The sequence below is a fragment of the Sus scrofa genome, chromosome 15 (genome assembly GCF_054392235.1).
Source record: "Sus scrofa isolate SSC_HxYL_T2T_F1_AM1 chromosome 15, Sscrofa_HxYL_maternal_Yorkshire_Landrace_v2.0, whole genome shotgun sequence".
Taxonomy (NCBI): domain Eukaryota; kingdom Metazoa; phylum Chordata; class Mammalia; order Artiodactyla; family Suidae; genus Sus; species Sus scrofa.
This window is the reverse complement of record NC_139397.1, coordinates 132,025,123-132,043,869: the sequence shown is the minus strand read 5'-3', so window position 1 is coordinate 132,043,869 and position 18,747 is coordinate 132,025,123. Positions and strand designations below refer to the sequence as shown.

Genomic DNA, 18,747 nt, shown 5'->3' with positions numbered 1-18,747 from the left:
CAGTCAATATAAAAGCCTTTTATTCACCTTTAAAAAATTCAAGTCAGATGTTACAATGTAAAAGCCAAGTTGTGGTCGTTGCTACTCTTCTATACACTCTGTTGAGGTTAAAAATGTTATATTAAAAAAAAAAAAAAGTAGGGGGAGAAAAACTTTTTTTCCCATTTGTCTTTATTTATTACTTGGTTTCTGATACTTGGAACTAAATAATGTCTGGCTTTTTTATCCAATATCAGTTGAATTTGAAGAAAATGCCTTATTTATGCTGATGGGAGAATTTGTAAAATAAGTTGTATATATGCATTTTAATCTATTGTTAGCATTTCAAACTATGAAAAATTTGTGTCAAACCTCTGGAATTCTCATACTTCAGATGACAATATAATTAATCTGGTTTCTAGTCCTTATGACAGGATTCTCAAGTGAAAAAGAGAAAAAAAGGTCACACATTTCGGTTCTGTTGGGCTTAATTTGAGCAGAGGCAGCTTCTACGGGGCTCAGTGGTTCAAAGCTTTGTATGATAAATTCATACTAACACTTTTTTCTTTCTAAACTGTAAAGAAACCTTTGAGAAAAATCAGAAAGGTTTCTTTCTGGAAAAAAAGTGTTTTGTGATCTAAGAGCTGCTCATTTTCCAGGGGCTTTGATCAGATTGATAAATAGTCGTTGTTGCCTGAATTGAGAATGATTACTGCTGCTACTTCTGGGAGCTTAACCCGCTTTGCTTTTTTGGCTCTAACCTCTCTTGGCTAGATGAGCTTCCCCAACTGGTAACCCTTCCACACCCCAATCTTCATGGACCAGAGATCTTGGATGTTCCCTCCACAGTTCAAAAGACCCCTTTCGTCACCAAACCCGGGTATGACACTGGAAACGGTATTCAGCTTCCTGGCACTTCTGGTCAGCAGCCCAGTCTTGGGCAACAAATGATCTTTGAGGAGCATGGTTTTAGGAGAACCACACCGCCCACAACGGCCACCCCCGTAAGGCATAGGCCAGGACCGTATACGCCGAATGTAAATGAGGAGATCCAAGTTGGTCATGTCCCCAGGGGAGACGTAGACCATCACCTCTACCCTCACGTTCTGGGACTCAATCCAAATGCTTCTACAGGACAAGAAGCTCTCTCTCAGACAACCATCTCATGGACCCCATTCCAGGAAAGCTCTGAATATATCATTTCATGTCATCCCGTGGGCATTGATGAAGAACCCTTGCAGGTAATTAACTTTCCTCTTCACTTCTGGGCAGGCTGGGAGAAAAGTGAGTCAGGCTACTGAAGTGACCAGAGCTCTGATGTCAAGTGGCCATACGTCGAGGCCCTCTTAGAAAGGTGGCGTGCTCAAGTCCTGATTTTTTTTTTTTTTTTTTTTAATCTCAGTATGGCTCTACTTTAGGGAATGTCCCCAAAAAGTGTCATTAGCCTTTGTTTAGTAAAGAGAAGAAAATCATTTTGACCAGTCTCAGTCATGGGAGGCAAATATATATACACCAAAAAAAAAAAAAAAATGACTGTAGAAAAGAGAGCGAGATGTCAAAGGAGAAAGAACTTGGCTGAAGCTGTCCCTGTAGGTGATCAATTCTCTAAAACCTCCATTCTTTCATTTGTCTTGCCAATATCCATTTTTATTGTTTTCTTATTTTTAGAAAGTGGCAGAATTTTAAAAACTGATGACACTGTGGAAGATTTACAAGCTTCGACACATGAGTTTGAAGATATGCCACAGTGTTTAAAGGCCCCCATGTTGGGGTCAGATGCCACACACATATGCAGGATGAATGTATCTCCCACAGGGCGGGCAGAGCGTCCACGTCTATGAGGGGGAGGCATGGCCAGGGGTCCCAGTGGGCTTGGCCAGACCTGCATCTACAGCAGGATGAAGAGGAGGCTGAGTGTAGAATTAGTTGAGGGTTCATGGCAACTAGGGAGCACCAAGGGTAAATTTTTGGCAGGAAAATCTGGCAGGCAGAAAGGAGGGCCAGTCACTCCAGCTCCGTTTCTCTCTTTGGCTGGTTGGGACCTTTACACCCTCCACCTTTGTTTGTCTCTCTTTGTTTAGTTTACACAGTTAAGGTCATTGACAAGAGAATAGGGAAAGTCATGGCGATTCCTCACCATATGCTTTTTCCCCCCACTTTGGATGTGCCAATAATTGCAGTTCCGAGTTCCTGGAACTTCTGCTAGTGCCACCTTGACGGGTCTCACCAGAGGTGCCACCTACAACATCATAGTGGAGGCACTAAAAGACCAGAAGAGGCACAAGATTCGGGAGGAGGTGGTTACCGTGGGCAATTCTGGTATGTGAATATCTGGGTTATCCAGGCACAGGCTCTGGACTACACCAGAGATGCTTCTTCAAGTGACTCTTCCTTTGTTGTTATTGTCTTTTTTTTTTTTTTTTTTTGGCCCCACCCTCAGTATGTGAAAGTTCTCAGGCCAGGGATCGAACCTATGCTATTAGCAGTGACAATTCTGGATCCTTAACCCGCTGTGCCACAAGAGAACTCCCATTGCTGTCATCTTTTGACTTTGAAAAATTAATTCCGTGAAGTAAATGAGCAACTTTAAATTCAATAATTTCCCCCTCAAAGTATCCTAGTATCTTTGCATCTCCAGCATACATATATAGAGTCTCAGTGCTGTGATGATAAGCCTGGAAGGGATTTCAAATATTATTTAGTCCAACACTCTGAGTTCCGGCTAGTGAGCACCAGGCTTGATGCTGGACACAAGTCTCCTGATGTCTTTTCCCAGGCCCTCTTTATACCGTGTTGCTGTCCTCCTGAGTAACGTTTAAGTACTGAAAGTGGTTACCCGCGAGGAAAATTCCTTACCTGCAGACATTAGCGCCATCTGGGTTTTGTTCCTGATGTAAAATGCTACCAACATAGCCCATTTCCATCCAAAAAGCTCCCTTATCCAAATATAATTTCATGATTATATAGGTCTAAGAATGCAATCGAGGTTAAATGATCATTGACTTTTTCTTAAGCACCTGGAAAGTCCTTTTAAACCAGTCATATATCACATAGCTTTTCAAACTGCAGCAACTTAAGATTCACCAAGACACATGAGATAGGGAATAATTAAAATGATGAATCTTGAATCTTCCAACTGGAGGGTTCTCTATTTCACATCAGCAGAGAATGCTAAATTCTGCCTGCCAAGCAGCAGATTTTATTCCTGGGACCAGTTCCTTAACCGCGGCCTCCTTCCTCATTGATAGGTGACTGTGTTCTTTTACAAGTATAAATGCCTATGAATCAAGCAGTTGAGTTTGTTTGCGGGGGAGGAGGAGGGATCAGTTCGTGCTTATTGTGTTATATGTTCATGGTAATGCACATCTTTTGTTTTGTGTGGTTTTGCTAATAGAATGCCACGTGGAAGGGATTTTTCAAGAGCTCAAAGGTCTTTGTGCTTTTCCACATCGTTTTTTGTTTTCTATTTTTTGTTTGAGATGCCATCTCCAAAACTTTAGTCTCATGGAACTGTAATCCTTGGCTATTTTTAGGAGGGTTATTGAAACCCCTAGTAGCAATGTAAGTTCCTTCCATTTTTCTTCCCAACTCCTTATTCCCACCCGCAGTATTCTGCATTCTAGCCAGGTTCTCTTGGCTGTAAGACATTTCCAATGTCTTAGTTTCAACAAAACTCTATTTTCTTCCAGTATGATGCCTTTCAAAAGGTTAGGCACTTCAAATATCTATTGCTTTTGAGCTTTTGATTTTTGTCCTGTGATATTCAAAGTGATATTCAAAGTTACAGAAGTTAGTTTATTTAGTTTTTACAGAATAATTTGAAGCATGCTTTGTTGGCATAGATTATTGTAAAATAAGCTTTCCTAAAACATAAAGACCAGATCATAGGCAACATGAAGAGACTCCATTATTAGTAAGTTATTGATATGCCATTGCTTGCTCTTTTATGGAACCATTGGTTTTATTGATAAAGTAGTCCAACCATTATGACAATAATGTACAAAAATCTAGGCTTTTTACACTATTATGCAAAAAAATGCCACAAAAGTGACTATCATATAAATGTGATCACATTTTAATCCTTTATTTAAAAATGCTATGACTTTTGTATTAAAAGCAAAAGATGCCCTCTAATAATTGTTCCTTATCTGGTGAGCACTTTTTAAGTGTTGTCAATAGACCAGTGCTTTGAATTCATGATCTCATGTAATCCTCACAAAGTCCCAAGCAAGTGGTGGAATTTTTTTTATCTCCACATTACAGATGAAGGAAATAAAGCAGAGAAATGTTAAATAACTAGCTTAGGGTCACTTAGATAATGATAGGAATTTCCAGCCTTTGTGTCCCATTAAAGTTCTTTTTTGGGGGACTGGAGAATGCAGCCGCTTAATGTGGCATCTCAGTTCGCAGACCAGGTATTGAACTTGGGCTGCAGCAGTGAAAGCACTGAATCCTAACCACTAGACTATCAGGGAACTCCCTCCTCTTATTGAGATTCTTAATTAGCTTAAACAGTCTCCCAATTTGTTCCGTGCTCTATAGGCTAGATTTATCAGAAATGATGATTTTTTTTTTAGAATTGATGGCAAAAATGAAAGATGGGCTCCTTTTAAGATGCTTGTGTCAATGCTGACTAGCAAAATCTAAGCATTGTCTATTAGAACATCTGATGCATTGATAGGTGAAGGCTTTTTAATACCACTGGGGCTTTTGTTTTAGAATAAGTCATTATATACAATAATTCAGTTTTCTTCTTATGGTCCAAAACCACAATAAGATGATTTTTTTTCTTTTTTTCTTTTGCTTTTTCCTCCTTTTTTTCATGTAGTTGACCAAGGCCTAAGCCAACCCACGGATGACTCGTGCTTCGACCCCTACACGGTTTCCCATTATGCCATCGGAGAAGAGTGGGAGCGATTATCTGAATCTGGCTTTAAGCTCTCGTGCCAGTGCTTAGGCTTTGGCAGTGGTCATTTCAGATGTGATTCATCTAGTGAGTAGCTTGCTTTGTCCTTCTCTTGCAGTTCCATGCATTTGCACAAGGGGCCAAGGAAGCATGTTTGGCAGACACAGGCTCTTCCAAACATGAAGCAGATGAGAGGAGACTGCTTGACTCAAAGTAACATTTTGCATCATGTAACAATGATGGGAAATTTTACTTGTTGAAAATTGCTTCATCTCAACAGTTGTATTTCAATACCACTACTAATTAAAAGTATATTTGCAATGTAATATAACTAAACAATTTTTTTGGTAATATATAAATTAACGAACTCTTTGAAGCCAGGTCTAATGAAGGGTATCAGAGACACAGAGACACCCCAAATCTCTTTTAATATTTAGTGTTGAGTGAGCTCAGGGATGAACATTTATGCTCACAAATACTCTATTTTAATGCAAACTAAGTATGTGCACACATATCGATATATACAGACTCAGACACTCTTTCACATCTCACATATACACATATCACACACTCATGTCACACACACACTCATATCACACATCAGGTAGCTTGAATCATGCCAAGTAGCCAGTACAGATAATCCATTTGTAGGTAATTAAGAATCCACTTCAACTGAAAAATATTTGATTTTCAAAGTATAAAGAGGTTTTTAATATCTCCATTTTTTTTTTAGTTAAAATAACCCTAGGAATTACTTATCATGCTTTGAGATTTAAGTATTAGTATTTGTAAATCTTTCATGTATGCTTTGTTTGTAGGAGATGTGATAATTATTAAAAATCTGTTCATTTTTATAGGTGTTAACATTATGCCTTCTAACTAGCCTCCTACGGACACAACCAGAAACTGTATTGGGGGAGATAAAACATAATAGATTTTTAAAAGATATTCAGGGTACTTTATATGAAATGGTTTAACTTGGACTGAAATATGAAAACAACTATTTTGTTCAATGCAGACTGCTGTGCTTGACCATCTGAAAGTGGAAAGAGTGAAAGAAGTGTTATGAGCTATTTAGGAGTTGAAAGTTTTAACATCAATTAGGTGGTTTTTAGTGTCTGAAATTGAATTTTTTTTTTTTTTTTTTTTTGTCTTTTTGCTATTTCTTGGGCCGCTCCCACGGCATATGGAGGTTCCCAGGCTAGGGGTCAAATCAGAGCTGTAGCCACCAGCCTAAGCCAGAGCCACAGCAACGCTGGATCCGAGCCGCATTTGCGACCTACACCACAGCTCAGGGCAATGCCGGATCGTTAACCCACTGAGCAAGGGCAGGGACCGAAACTGCAACCTCATGGTTCCTAGTTGGATTTGTTAACCCCTGCGCCACGACGGGAACTCCTGAAATTGAATTTTTAAGTCTGTACATTTATTACCTGTATAAGTACTTATGCACAATTGTGAGAGCAGAGCTGTAAGTTGATTTATGTGATTCTTAGGCTCAACTGACATATTCCTTGCTTAGGTGTCATAATTGTTGAATAACTTTTAAAGTTTAAGGAATGACTGACATATGGATAAAATGAAAGAAGTTGTGTCTGTTATACAAACTTACAAAATCTGTTTCGTTTTGGTATAAACTTGGAAGATTAACAAGTCATCTTTTATGTATAGTAAAGACATAGAACTGTGACTTTTAGATATCCCTTAGAACCAGTCCTATTTGTTGGAATGATAACCATTGATTTATCATTTTGTTTGTTTTTGTTTTGTTTTGATACACAGGTTTCTTCTTTCCCATTTCCTATTATAGAGATCAACTGATCTTTGTTTTTTTGGTGAATTGAACTATTCTATATCCAGGATCTCTGTAAATCCAAAAGTGACTTTTCATCTGTGATCTCTATTCCTAAAACTCAACTCGGTTCTGACTTTAGCTTTCCCAATTTTAAACCTTAACAGGGAGCATTCAAATGAAGGTCATTAGCTAGTCTTGTGAAATGGAATAAATTGGATTTTAAAATTCTGAGAAAATGTTAAAATGTTAAGATAATGTTTTTACATCCAACCAAAAAAGTGATTGGTCAGAGGGATCATGACCTTCAACTTGCCTTGCCACCCCTTCCAGAAACCTGGCTTTGAAAATCTGGTGACATATCCCAGTGCAGTCACTGTCTTGTCTTGAACATGCCCATAACGCCTTTTCCTCTGATTCCCCCACCCCCAGAATGGTGCCATGACAATGGTGTGAATTACAAGATTGGAGAGAAGTGGGATCGTCAGGGAGAGAATGGCCAGATGATGAGCTGCACATGTCTCGGAAATGGAAAAGGAGAATTCAAGTGTGATCCCCGTACGTTGCCACAGATCATTTTTAGGACCTTTTTAAGCACTCCCACTTCATTCCTGAGCTGTAACTCTCATCCCTGGAAATGACTGGAGACTTTAGTTCTTCTAGAGGCGTGAACAGTGGGTTTGTTAATCTTGATTTGGGAAAGCAGAGACAAGCCTGGAAAATGGCTATGATTGAATGCTATTAAAGGGCACCTGAGCACTTTTCCAACCTGAGTCATTTGACCATAATCTGCAGTGGGATGTTACGAGAAAGCTTTATGGGTCTTGAGATTCAACTTTTGAAATACAATCTCTATTTTAGCATTGAGCCTTTTCCAGTCTATGAGGTCTGATCTTTGGAAAAGTTGCCTTAAGATCTGTGTAGCAGTACGTCTCTTACAGATGATTCCCACTAACATGTGGGACGTTACAAACGTGCGATGATACAAATTTAGGAAACAGAGCCCACCCCCATAGAGGGGGCACATCTGCATTGGTCTCAGTCTTACATGTGCTTCTGACTTGTGTGTCCCTGTAGATGAAGCGACGTGTTATGATGATGGGAAGACATACCATGTGGGAGAACAGTGGCAGAAGGAATATCTCGGTGCCATTTGCTCCTGCACATGCTTTGGAGGCCAGCGGGTAAGACCAGTTAGGCCAAACTCTCTTCGATTTACTTAAGGGGGGAGGCCCCTGCACTGTGTGTGTGCTGCGCACACAGAGGTGGTAGTACCCTTTAAGAAATGATGAAATGCCCTGTTTCCTGTGGTACCCAGCTGCCAACATAAGGCTACTGGATACCCCTTTCCAGTCCTCCCCCTCTGTGTCAGCCTCAGTCACTCTCCCACATGTACTGTTCTGACTGCCTCTATTCTTCAGCAACTAGAAGTTACATGCTGGGTAGCCCGGGGCCTCTGGCTGTATTCTGATGGGCAAGTGTCCCTGCCACTGTTGTTAAATATTTTGAATAATACTTGGATCTAAGGAGATATCGCTTCTTTGTATTCTCTTTTAGTCCTAAAATCAATTCCTGCTATAGGTCTAGAGCTGGGCTCAGGAATATGGGACAGACATGGAGTGAGAAATGGTACTGGCTCTGAATGATATAGTTGAAGACATTAAATTGGCATATACTGGAAGTCAGGCTGATTAAGTAAGGTTCTGAGTGGGTCTGATGATACGGTTCCCGAGTAGGCTGATAGCAACAAATGAGGTCTTGTGGAAAAGAGAAGCATAAATTGGCTGAGGTTTAAGATGGTTAAAATTTTGTCAAGGGAGGGAGAAGCAGGGAGACCAGAGAAAGCATACCCCCTGGGATGGAAGAAGCTGGAACATATGGGCACCAGCAAAACAACCCTCTGCCTACTGCCTGTGGCAAGACATTCAGTTGGAAGGAGTGGGGGCCACTTAGGGAGGGCCTTGGAGTCCATTACTTATTCTAGTACTTCTCAGCCATTTCTCATCTACTTCAATATAATAAAAAAAAATACTGGTGTTCCCTTGCAGAGCAGCGGGTTAAAAGGATCTGGCATTGTCACTGCAGCAGTTTGGGTCACTGCTGTGACTCAGGTTCAATCTCTAGCCCAGGAACTTCCACATGCCCCAGGCATAGCCAAAAATAAAAAGCTGTGCTTTCCTCTAGTATTTGGGATTTCAAAATAAAATGACTTGTAACTCAAAAGCAACGGGAAATACTATTGCTTTGTTTTCAGTGAAAATATACCCTCCCCAACAGCTTTGCAAATTCTGGTCCATTGAAGGGCAAGCCCTCTACCCCCAGGTCAGATTTACGGATTGATGCCTTTGGCATTAGCCAGTTGCAGATGCCCAGGAAGAAAGGGAACGTGATGGAAAATGGTTTTTAGGAAGACTTAACTGGCAGCAGGGAAGGGTTTTCAGAGGTCTGGTTGAGGGCAGCCCTGGGAAGCTACTCTGATCTTATTCCATCACTAGTGATTGGGTGGAGAGGCAGTCTCTCTCTCTCTCTTCTCTCTTTCTCAGTCTCTCATTAACACGTATAAAGACTGTGATCACAGAACTCAGTCATCTCTGGTCCTGTGCTCACTGTAGAAGTGCATGATGGAAAGTGAATTTGTCGCAGTCAGTTTTAGTCTCACTTCAGCCTCTCCGCCTCATGATTTACACATGTGAACCCTTTCATGTGTGACACCTGTTCTAAGGCAACGTGCTAAATGAAATGCTTAAGACATTTTTATATGAAGGCAAGATTCATTGGTTCTGTAAGTAGGTATTTGCCCATATTGTCATAGGTATTATGGGGACTACGCTTTTTTTTTTTTTTTTTTTTTTAGGGCTGCTCCCTCAGTATATGGAAGTTTCCAGGCTAGGTGTCAAATCGGAGCTGCAGCTGCTAGCCTACACCGCAGCTCATGGCAACACCAGATCCTTAACCTAGTGATGGAGTCCAGGTATCAAACCTGCATCCTCATGGATACTAGTCAGATTCATTTCCACTGAGCCATGATAGTAACTCCTGAAATATGCTTTTAAATGGAGAAACATATCTGAAATATTTAGTTGACACTATAAAAAGAAAGTGATTGTATTATTTAGGGTTCTTTGGGTTGTAAGAGAAAAGTCCAGCTCAGGTTAATTTAGGCAAAAGAAGGCTCAAAAAGCTGGAAAGTCCCAGGAACTACCAGCTTTAGGGCCACTCTAGCAATGCATCTGGGGTTCCTGTTTCATCTGCCTCATCCCTTTGCATTGGCTTCATCCTTCAGCAGGTGAGGCTGATGGTGAGAAAGATAACGTCCAGTAGCTCCAGGTTTACCTTCTATCAGCTCAGGAGCAACAGTTGAGAGTGGACCCATTTCCTTACATTTCTAGCCAAAATCAGAGGGAGAAGCCACACTGGCCCAGCTTGGTCCCATCCCCATTGTCATCCCCTCTCCATCCAGATGGCAGGCCACCATGGAATTTTAGGAAGGAAGTAAAGCTGCGGTGCTTGTACAAAGAATGTGAGCAGGAGTCAGCCAGCTGGGTGGCAGCCCCACTCCACCCACAGACACGTGTGACTTCCCCACTTCCTCAGCCACTCACTCCTCTGGGGCTCCTTTTCCCTGCCTGTAAGATGAAGGTGTTTATTCATGTGATCTCACATCCCTTTTAAAAGTTCTAGGATTCTAGTAAACCTCTTCCCCCATCTAGTGTGGACATTAAACTGGGACTGGAAGGAGCCTTAGCAGACGGGTGGGGTTTGAATAGGAACAAAAGACATTTCAGGAGAAAGGAAAAGCATAAATAGACAGAAGCAGTTACAAACTATGAGGGATTAGCCAACATATATTTTGTGAGTGATCAATGCATGAAATCATTATCATCAAAACTCCCTTTGTGATTAACTGCATATATTCTGACAACTCGTAAGAGCGGACATTCTTCTTTGATGCAAGCACTAAATTGTGACGTTCTATGTTGTCCTAAAGTCCATCTGACTACATGTCTCTGCTCTCTCAGGGCTGGCGCTGTGACAACTGCCGCAGACCAGGGGCTGAACTCGGTCCCGAAGGCTCCACCGGGCACTCCTACAACCAGTATTCACAGAGATACCATCAGAGAACAAACACCGTAAGTGCACTTGCACCCCACATGCTTCTCCCCTAAATGCAATTAGACACAGAATAGGGAGTCTGTTTCTCTCATTCTTCTGAATGAACCAGATGTTTAAAAACTATTTTATTATTTTATTTTATCTTGTCCTTTTAGGGCTATATCCGCAGCACGTGCAAGTTCCCAGACTAGGAGTCGAATCAGAGCTGCAGCTGCCTGCCTACACCACAGCCACAGCAATGCAGGATCCGAGCCATGTCTGTGACCTACACCACAGTTCATGGCAACACCAGATCCTTAACTCACTGAGCAAAGGCAGGGATCAAACCTAAGTCCTCATGGATATTAGTCAGATTCATTACACTGAGCCACCATGGGAACGCCTAAAAACTCCTTTGAATGACGAAAGAATAGACTATTGTATCCTAACACAGTTTAAGTTGTAACGTATTAAACGCTTGACCATCTCCTATGGCCCGGTAAACTGCTAGGTTCTTAAAGCTAAAAACATTCTATTTATAAGTAATTGTCCGAGAAGCCACTCTCCACCCCCACCCCATCCCCGCTTTTTTCCCTGTTTTTCCATAGACTCTATTGTATTTGCTGTTAATTGGCTTTCTTCTATTTTAACAGAATGTCAACTGCCCAATTGAGTGCTTCATGCCTTTAGATGTACAGGCTGACATAGAAGATTCCCGAGAGTAAAATTTCCAAGCTGGAGAAACAAGCACGGATCTCTGCCAAGGTCCATCCAAACTGGAGTGATGTTAGCAGACCCCATCCCAGTTTGTTTCTTTCTTAAGCCCTTTGCTCTGGAGTAATTTCTTCAGCTTCAGCTCAACTCACAGCTTCTCCAAGCATCACCCTGGGAGTGTTTTGAGACTTTTCTCATAAATGGCAGTACATGGCCTGCTCTCCAAAGTGTTCAGTACCGCTCAATATTTTAAATGAAATGATTCTAACTTGTGATCTGAATTGGGATCAGTAGGGTTGCACATGTACCAACCAAGATGCAAAATGTCTTGAAATGATATTACCAAAAATTTTAAGTAGGAAAGTTACCCAAACACTTCTGCTTCTACTTAACTGTCTGGCCCGCAATATTGTAGGAACAGCATATCCTTGTTACTGTGATATTTAAAATATCCACAGTACTCACTTTTTCCAGATGACTTTGGTAATTGCCTAGAAATATCTTTCTCTTACCTGTTATTTATCAATTTTTCCCAGTATTTTTATATGGAATCAAATTGTATTGAAGACAGTTAGTAGGCAGTTGATAAGAGGAATTTGGTATAATTATGGTTGGTGATTATTTTTTATACTGTACGTGCCAAAGCTTTACTACTGTGGAAAGACAACTGTTTAGTAAAAGATTTACATTCCACAATTTTAATGTGGTGGTTTCTTTTTTTACATAGAGAAATGTGAAGAAAAATAAGAATCCTCATGAATTTTCTTCTCCTTTATGATTTAGCAAACATTTGAAAATCTATGATACGCACAGCTCTCTAAGTTTTGGTCATTTAAGTACAGTGTTTTCTAAATCTGTCATTCCAAAAACCCAGATTCAGTCTTTATCATTCTATCTCTTCAGTAATAGAGATAGTTTTATGTTTTCTGCTTTACCAGATTTAGGTAGATTCAAATATTACCTTGCTTAAAAAAAAGGGAGATCCCATTGTGGCACAGAGGAAATGAATCCGACTAGTAACCACGAGGTTGCGGGTTCGATCCCTGGCCTTGCTCAGTGGGTTAAGGATCTGGCATTGCTGTGAGCTGTGGTGTGGGTCGCAGACAAGGCTTGGACCCTGAGTTGCCAAGGCTGTGGGGTAGGCCGGCAGCTATAGCTCTGATTCACCCCCTAGCCTGGGAACTTCCATATGCTGTAGGTGCAGCCTTTAAAAAAAAAAAAAATTAACTTGCTAGCTTTTTGTTCTCTTCTAACCATTATAATTCTTCCCTCCCTCATATAGCATAAAGGAGTGTTATCTTAGGGAAACGCTGTCATATAGTAACCTCAATCTCAATCCAACTTGTCTTATTTCACACGAGCTGACACTGAGGGTTCCCCAGATGAACTAAGTTTGCATAGCCCTGGTCTGCAAGGGCCATTTCCTTTCAGTCTAACTTTGGGGAACAAACAAAATTTTGAGATTAAGTCTGGCTTCCAGAATAGTGAAATATCAGCACTGGGAATAGTTAATTATTAATCAGTAAAAAATTAATGATTTACAATATACAAGACATGGAAACGCTCTTATACATCATTGTGCAACATAAAATATTTCAATAAGTAACTGGCAATGAATATCAAGACCAATTACAAAAAGATTTCCTCAGGATTCATTTATTTAAAAAACAAATTCAGGAGTTTCCACTGTGAAACAGATTCAGTGGCATCTTGGGAGCACTGGGGCTCGGGTTCAATCCCTGGCCCAGCACAGTGGGTTAAGGATCCAGTGTTGCCACAGCTGTGGCATAGGTCACAAGTGCAGCTCAGATCTGATCCCTAGCCTGGGAACTCCATATGCCGATGGGCAGCCAAAAGAGAAAGAAAAAAAAAATTCACATTGGAACTGATTTACATTTACATTTTATAAAATTCCCTGACACTTAGCATCTCTTTGGGGAGAAGTTTTACAGTCTAATTTTATAGAGACTACAGCTCAGATGTGTTTTCTAGACCCAGACCCTAGACTTTCGTTCCCATCACTACCCTTTCAGCTTTGCCAACCCAGTAGTTACCAAGACAGCTGCTCTGTACATGTGAAAGAAAGGGGGAAAAAATTACAGGAAGAACAGACTATGGTGATATTAAATGACTGTTCCACATACGTGGGTCATCGCTGCCCACAGGAGAGAAAATGTGACAAAACAGCATGAGGGGAAGCCCCACTGTAGACACATGCCAAGAGAAAGTGGGCTGGTGCCTCCATCTTTAATGTGACAAGGAGGTCCAGGTACCCACTCACGAAAACGGCACCTCAGCAACATCCTGTTGAAATTAACATGAAACATAAGAACAGCTTTGGGTGGAGACTGACTGCTTCAAATCACTTATCTAATGACAATCCTAAAACTATTTCCCCAAAGTGAGTTAAAGTAAATCCAGTTGGGCTGTATTAATTAAATGGATAGTGGGCCCGTCAACAACTTACACACTGAAGTGCAAACTCTGCATTTAAGATTTTTAAAAGCACCACTTTTTCCAGATTCTCAAAAGCAATATATTAAACTTACAAAAGAGACTATTTCGACAGGGAGTATTATTTAGAAAATCAGAACAAATTAAACGAATTTCAGTGGCCTTTTATGTTTTGGTGTGTCACGATGCACAATGGTAAAACTTTCTTTTTTTTTACTATTTCTCAGCAAAATCATTTAAATGCAAGGATTTCCAAAGCCCTTTTACAGTTCTTACTGACTCATGTTACTGTTGCCTCTGAGAGTTGTCTTAAGCAGGCCAAATTAAAAACGCATAATTAAAAGACCAAGCTGGATTTAGGCAAGAAATTGCCAATTCAAGAAAAATCAGATAAAACTAATAAATATATCAGGTTTTAAAAAGAAAAATCCGGAGTTCCTGTTGTGGCACAGTGGAAACAAATCCGACGAGGAACCATGAGGTTGCGGATTCAATCCCTGGCCTCACTCAGTGGGTTGAGGATCCAGTGTTGCCGTGAGCTGTGGTGTAGGACACAGACACGGCTCGGATCTGGCGTGACTAGACCTCTAGCCTGGGAACCTCCATGTGCTACAGGTGTGGCCTTAAAAAGCAAAAAGAAAAAAATAGAAAGAAAAAATCCTAGTCTTGAAGCTACATGTTGGCTTGCTGCACTTGATTTGTTGTCACATATTTTTGTTGTTTTCAGCTCTAATGGCATAAGTGAATTATGCAATATCCCTATAAGCCTGTAAGGCACATGTTCTGCAGAAGTGAATAAAGAAATGGTCAGGTGGAAATTACAAGTATAGGAAATGACTTTTCCATTTAATTATATTTCTATTGAAAATTCTATTCCATTTCTAGTTGTATGAAACTCATTAAAGTGATTAAGAAACATCACATCAGCACATTTAAGTGCTGAAATTGCTTCCTATTCAGTAAATTCCCATTACTGCTATAGGGGAAGTGGCAGCCTCCAATTAAAAAAATCCCATTTTCAGGAGATATGTTTCAACCATTAAGAAAAAGGTCACTCTTGGGACTTGTCATGTTTAGGAACATTTAAAGATTACCACAAAGGCTGATAAAGCAGAAGCAGCACAAAGATGACTTGTCCCGCCCTGGATTTTTCAGACTAAGAAACTTATTTTTAAAGAGTGTAAATGGCAGTCATATTTTAAATGCAAGATATTATTTCCACATCATCCCATTCTATATCATTAAAACAAAAGTGACTAGGAGTTCCTTTGTGGTACAGTTCCTTTGTGGTACAGTGGGTTAAGAATCTGTTGTTACTGTAGTGGGTCACTGCTGTGGCATGGCTTTCATTCCTGGCCTAGGAACGTCCACATGCCATGGATGTGGCTAAAAAATTAAAAGAGACTTCGAATTGCAAACAAAAATCTATATACATTACAAAGGAAGAGAAGAAAATACCGTAAGTAGTAAAAGAGCAAGAGAAATGGTATTTCAGCTTGAAGTCCCAAACCGGAAATTCCTTTTGTAACATTCCTCAGTCGAGCTAGGTATAAGATATTAAAGCATGTTTTACATTTCCTTGAATTCCTCTTTACTTACTCTTTAGAGACACAGAAGTTTTAACAATCAAATTTATCCTAAAATGGCTCCTGCCTGGTGCCTCCAAAGCCTTGAAATTAGCTTGTTTGGAGGTGACCAGCATGGGGTGAGTGTCAGCCTTCTGTAATGGCTGGGGCTGGAATCACCTGTCCTGCAGGCTGCCCACCACAGTGGACTGCCCTAGTGGAAAATACATCACAGGTTAAGGATGCTCCCAGGGAGCTCTTTGCATGAGGGTACTTGGGAAATAGACATTTTGTTCCAGAAGGAAGCATTGCCTCTGCCAGGAGATTGCTGGACAGGACTTTAAAATGAACCTGCTGACCTGTATAATTCAGTATTAGTTGTAAGATGCTGAGCCAAGTGCTGAACTTAACCACTTTGGAGGGGAAATTGGAACCCTCATACACTGCTGGTGGAAAAGTAAAATAGTGCAGCTGCTGTGGAAAACTGTTGGTTCCTCAAAAGGGTAACCATAGAGTTACCATATGACCCAACAATTCTACTCCTAGGTATCTACCCCAGAGAACTGAAAACATAGGTTCACATAAAAATTTGTACATAAATGCTATAGGACCATTATTCATAACAGCCAAAAAATGGAAATGACTCAAAACCCAGACTGATGAATGAATAGACAAAATGTGATATATACACACAATGGAATATTATTTGGTCATTAAAAAGGAATGAAGTAGTCATCCACGCTACTGTGAAATGAAATTCAGATTTTATGGCAAGACAAGAAAAAAATTTAAAAATAAATTCTCTGCCCTTCGGCCTCCTCTTGCCCCACACAGTGCATTTTGTATCTGTATTATCCATCAACCAGATCTCCTCCACCAGCAGGAATAACTGCTCTACCATTAAGGGTAGCATTCTCCTAGTGTCAATGAGACAACTCTTTACAAGATAACATCCCTTTTTGATCTTGTAAGGCATGACATGATCCACCACAATAATGCTTAGATCTGGATTATGTAAACTGTCAATAATACGACATTTGATGTACAAATAACTTATACAACTGTGTAATGATTTCTAATAGGTGGAAAAATTCTCAGCTTTCTGGGACGTTCTTCCTGGATTATAACCCTCAAATTTGGCTCAAATAAAATTTTCTAATTCTTTCCTAGATCGACTGATTAATTATCCATTGACGCTACACCATGAACCTTAAAAATACGATAAGTGATAGAAGTCAGGCACAAAAGGCCACATAATGTATGGTTCCATTTATAACAATGTCCAGAATAAGCAAACCAATAGAGATAGAGACTGGATTAATGGTTACCAGCAGGGGAAAAGAATAGAGAAGAATTGCTAATCAGAATGTGGCTTCTTCGGGGGGTGATGGAAATGTTCTGGAACTAAATAGTGGTGGTGGTTCTACAACTTAAAAATCACCAACTTGCCCAATTTTAAATGATTAAAATAATAAATTTCATATGCGCACTTTACCTCAGTGAGAAAAATGCCACTTTAGTTACAGAAAACCTCCTTGATATCCTTTTGTTATTGGTAATGTTACCAAGGCTGTTGCCCCGGAGTCCATATCCCCCTGCCTCTCCTCCAAATAGAAAGCCAGGACTCTTGTCTAAGTTTCAGGAGGAAGCTTCAAAGAGAGAAAAACAAGAACTGGTTAGAACAAACTATGCCCAAGATGGCAGAAGATTTGACTTCCAATAAACCTTGAGCCTCATTAGAGGCTCACTGTCATACACTAGCACACCAGCCCACATGCCCACCAGCACCATGACAGTTGACAGTTGCCATGCCAACAAACATGGAAGTCCATAAGAGGCCTGAAAAAGACCTGCATCAGTTCCGGTCCAAACCACACCCCTTTTCTCAGCTAACTCATGAATATTCCTTCCACTCTTTCCAATTTCCCCCATTTTATCTCAACCCTTCTTTGTATTTGGTGCTTCTGCCTGAAAGGGGTTGAGAAGTTGATTTAAAAACTAGGTTCAGGAGTTCCCTTCATGGCTCAGTGGTTAACGAACCTGACTAGGATATATGAGGATGTGGGTTCAGTCCCTGGCTTCGCTCAGGGGGTTAAGGATCCGGCATTGCCATGAGCTCTGGTGTAGGTGGCAGATGAGGCTCAGTTCCCGAGTTGAGTGCACTGTGGCATAGGCCAGCAGCTATAGCTCCTACTGGACCCCTAGCCTGGGAACTTCCATATGCCATGAGTGTGGCCCTAAAAAGCAAAAAAAAAAAAAAAAAAAAAAAAAAAATTAGGTTCCAGAGTTCCTGCTGTGGCACAACTAGATCAATGGTGTCTTGGGTGCACTGGGACACAGGTTTGATCCTTGGCTTAGCACAGTGGGTTAAGGATCCAGTGTTGTAGCCAGCTGTGGCTTAGGTCACAACTGGGGCTTGGATCTGATCCCTGGCCCGGGGAATTCCATATGCTGTGGGATGGCCAAAAAGATAAATAAACAAACAAACAAATAAATAAATAAATAAAAACTAGGTTCCTGCTTCTCCATTCTTTGGCCATTGGGTAAAGCTTGTGCTGTAGTCACAGCATCAGTTTTGTTTTTGGCTGTGCAAATCCCATTGGAAAGAACCGCCCCCTTGCTGAGATGAGGGTACCTGGCCCAGGCTAGGACCCTGGTGTGTGCCCAGTAGACCAATTTAGTAGCAGTAAGAAGTGATGTGCGGGGGGAAAAGAGTAGACGAAAGGTTGAAGGAACTTGGAAACTCTCTGGCTACCTATTCAAAAAATGAGACAAAATCTTCAACGTATATATATATGCTGACTTCTGGTTATAGTAATTTCCACACATTAATATCATCTTCCACTATATTCCATGCCCCATATACACCAAAGCACAATGAAAATAATAACTAGTGGAGTTCCCACAGTGGCTCAGTGGAAACAAATCCGACTAGTAACCATGAGGTTGTGGGTCTGATCCCGGGCCTTGCTCAGTAGGTTAAAAATCCGGTGTTGCCGTGAGTTGTGGTGTAGGCTGCAGATGTGGCTTGGATCTGGTGTTGCTGTGGCTGTGGCGTAGTCTGGCAGCTACAGCCCAGGAACTTCCACATGCCACAGGTGTTGCCCTAAAAAGCAAAATAAACAAATAAATGAATAAATAAATAAATAAATAAAATGAAAATAACTAGCATTTTTTTTTGCCACACCCATGGCATGTGGAAGTTCCCAGGCCAGGGATCAAACCTATGCCATAGCAGCAACCCG

The 18,747-nt window shown here is 40.7% G+C and overlaps 1 protein-coding gene across 12 annotated transcripts in view; it reads left to right on the top strand.

Moving 5' to 3' along the window:
• Positions 1-12,179, top strand: part of FN1 (fibronectin 1) — a 72,781-nt gene extending 60,602 nt beyond the window's left edge. For 4 of the 12 annotated variants that reach the window (XM_084999039.1, XM_084999038.1, XM_084999037.1 and 1 more), the window contains 7 exons: positions 1,114-1,220; positions 2,160-2,298; positions 4,808-4,972; positions 7,110-7,235; positions 7,755-7,861; positions 10,697-10,807; positions 11,423-12,179. In XM_084999039.1, coding sequence (XP_084855165.1) covers positions 1,114-1,220; positions 2,160-2,298; positions 4,808-4,972; positions 7,110-7,235; positions 7,755-7,861; positions 10,697-10,807; positions 11,423-11,494 — 827 coding nt within the window. In that variant the 3' untranslated portion in view covers positions 11,495-12,179. Of the gene's footprint in view, positions 1-753; positions 1,221-2,159; positions 2,299-4,807; positions 4,973-7,109; positions 7,236-7,754; positions 7,862-10,696; positions 10,808-11,422 lie in introns of all 12 variants that reach the window. The other 8 variants (XM_084999035.1, XM_084999032.1, XM_084999031.1 and 5 more) reach the window with 2 other exon arrangements.
• The last annotated feature ends 6,568 nt before the right edge of the window (positions 12,180-18,747 follow it).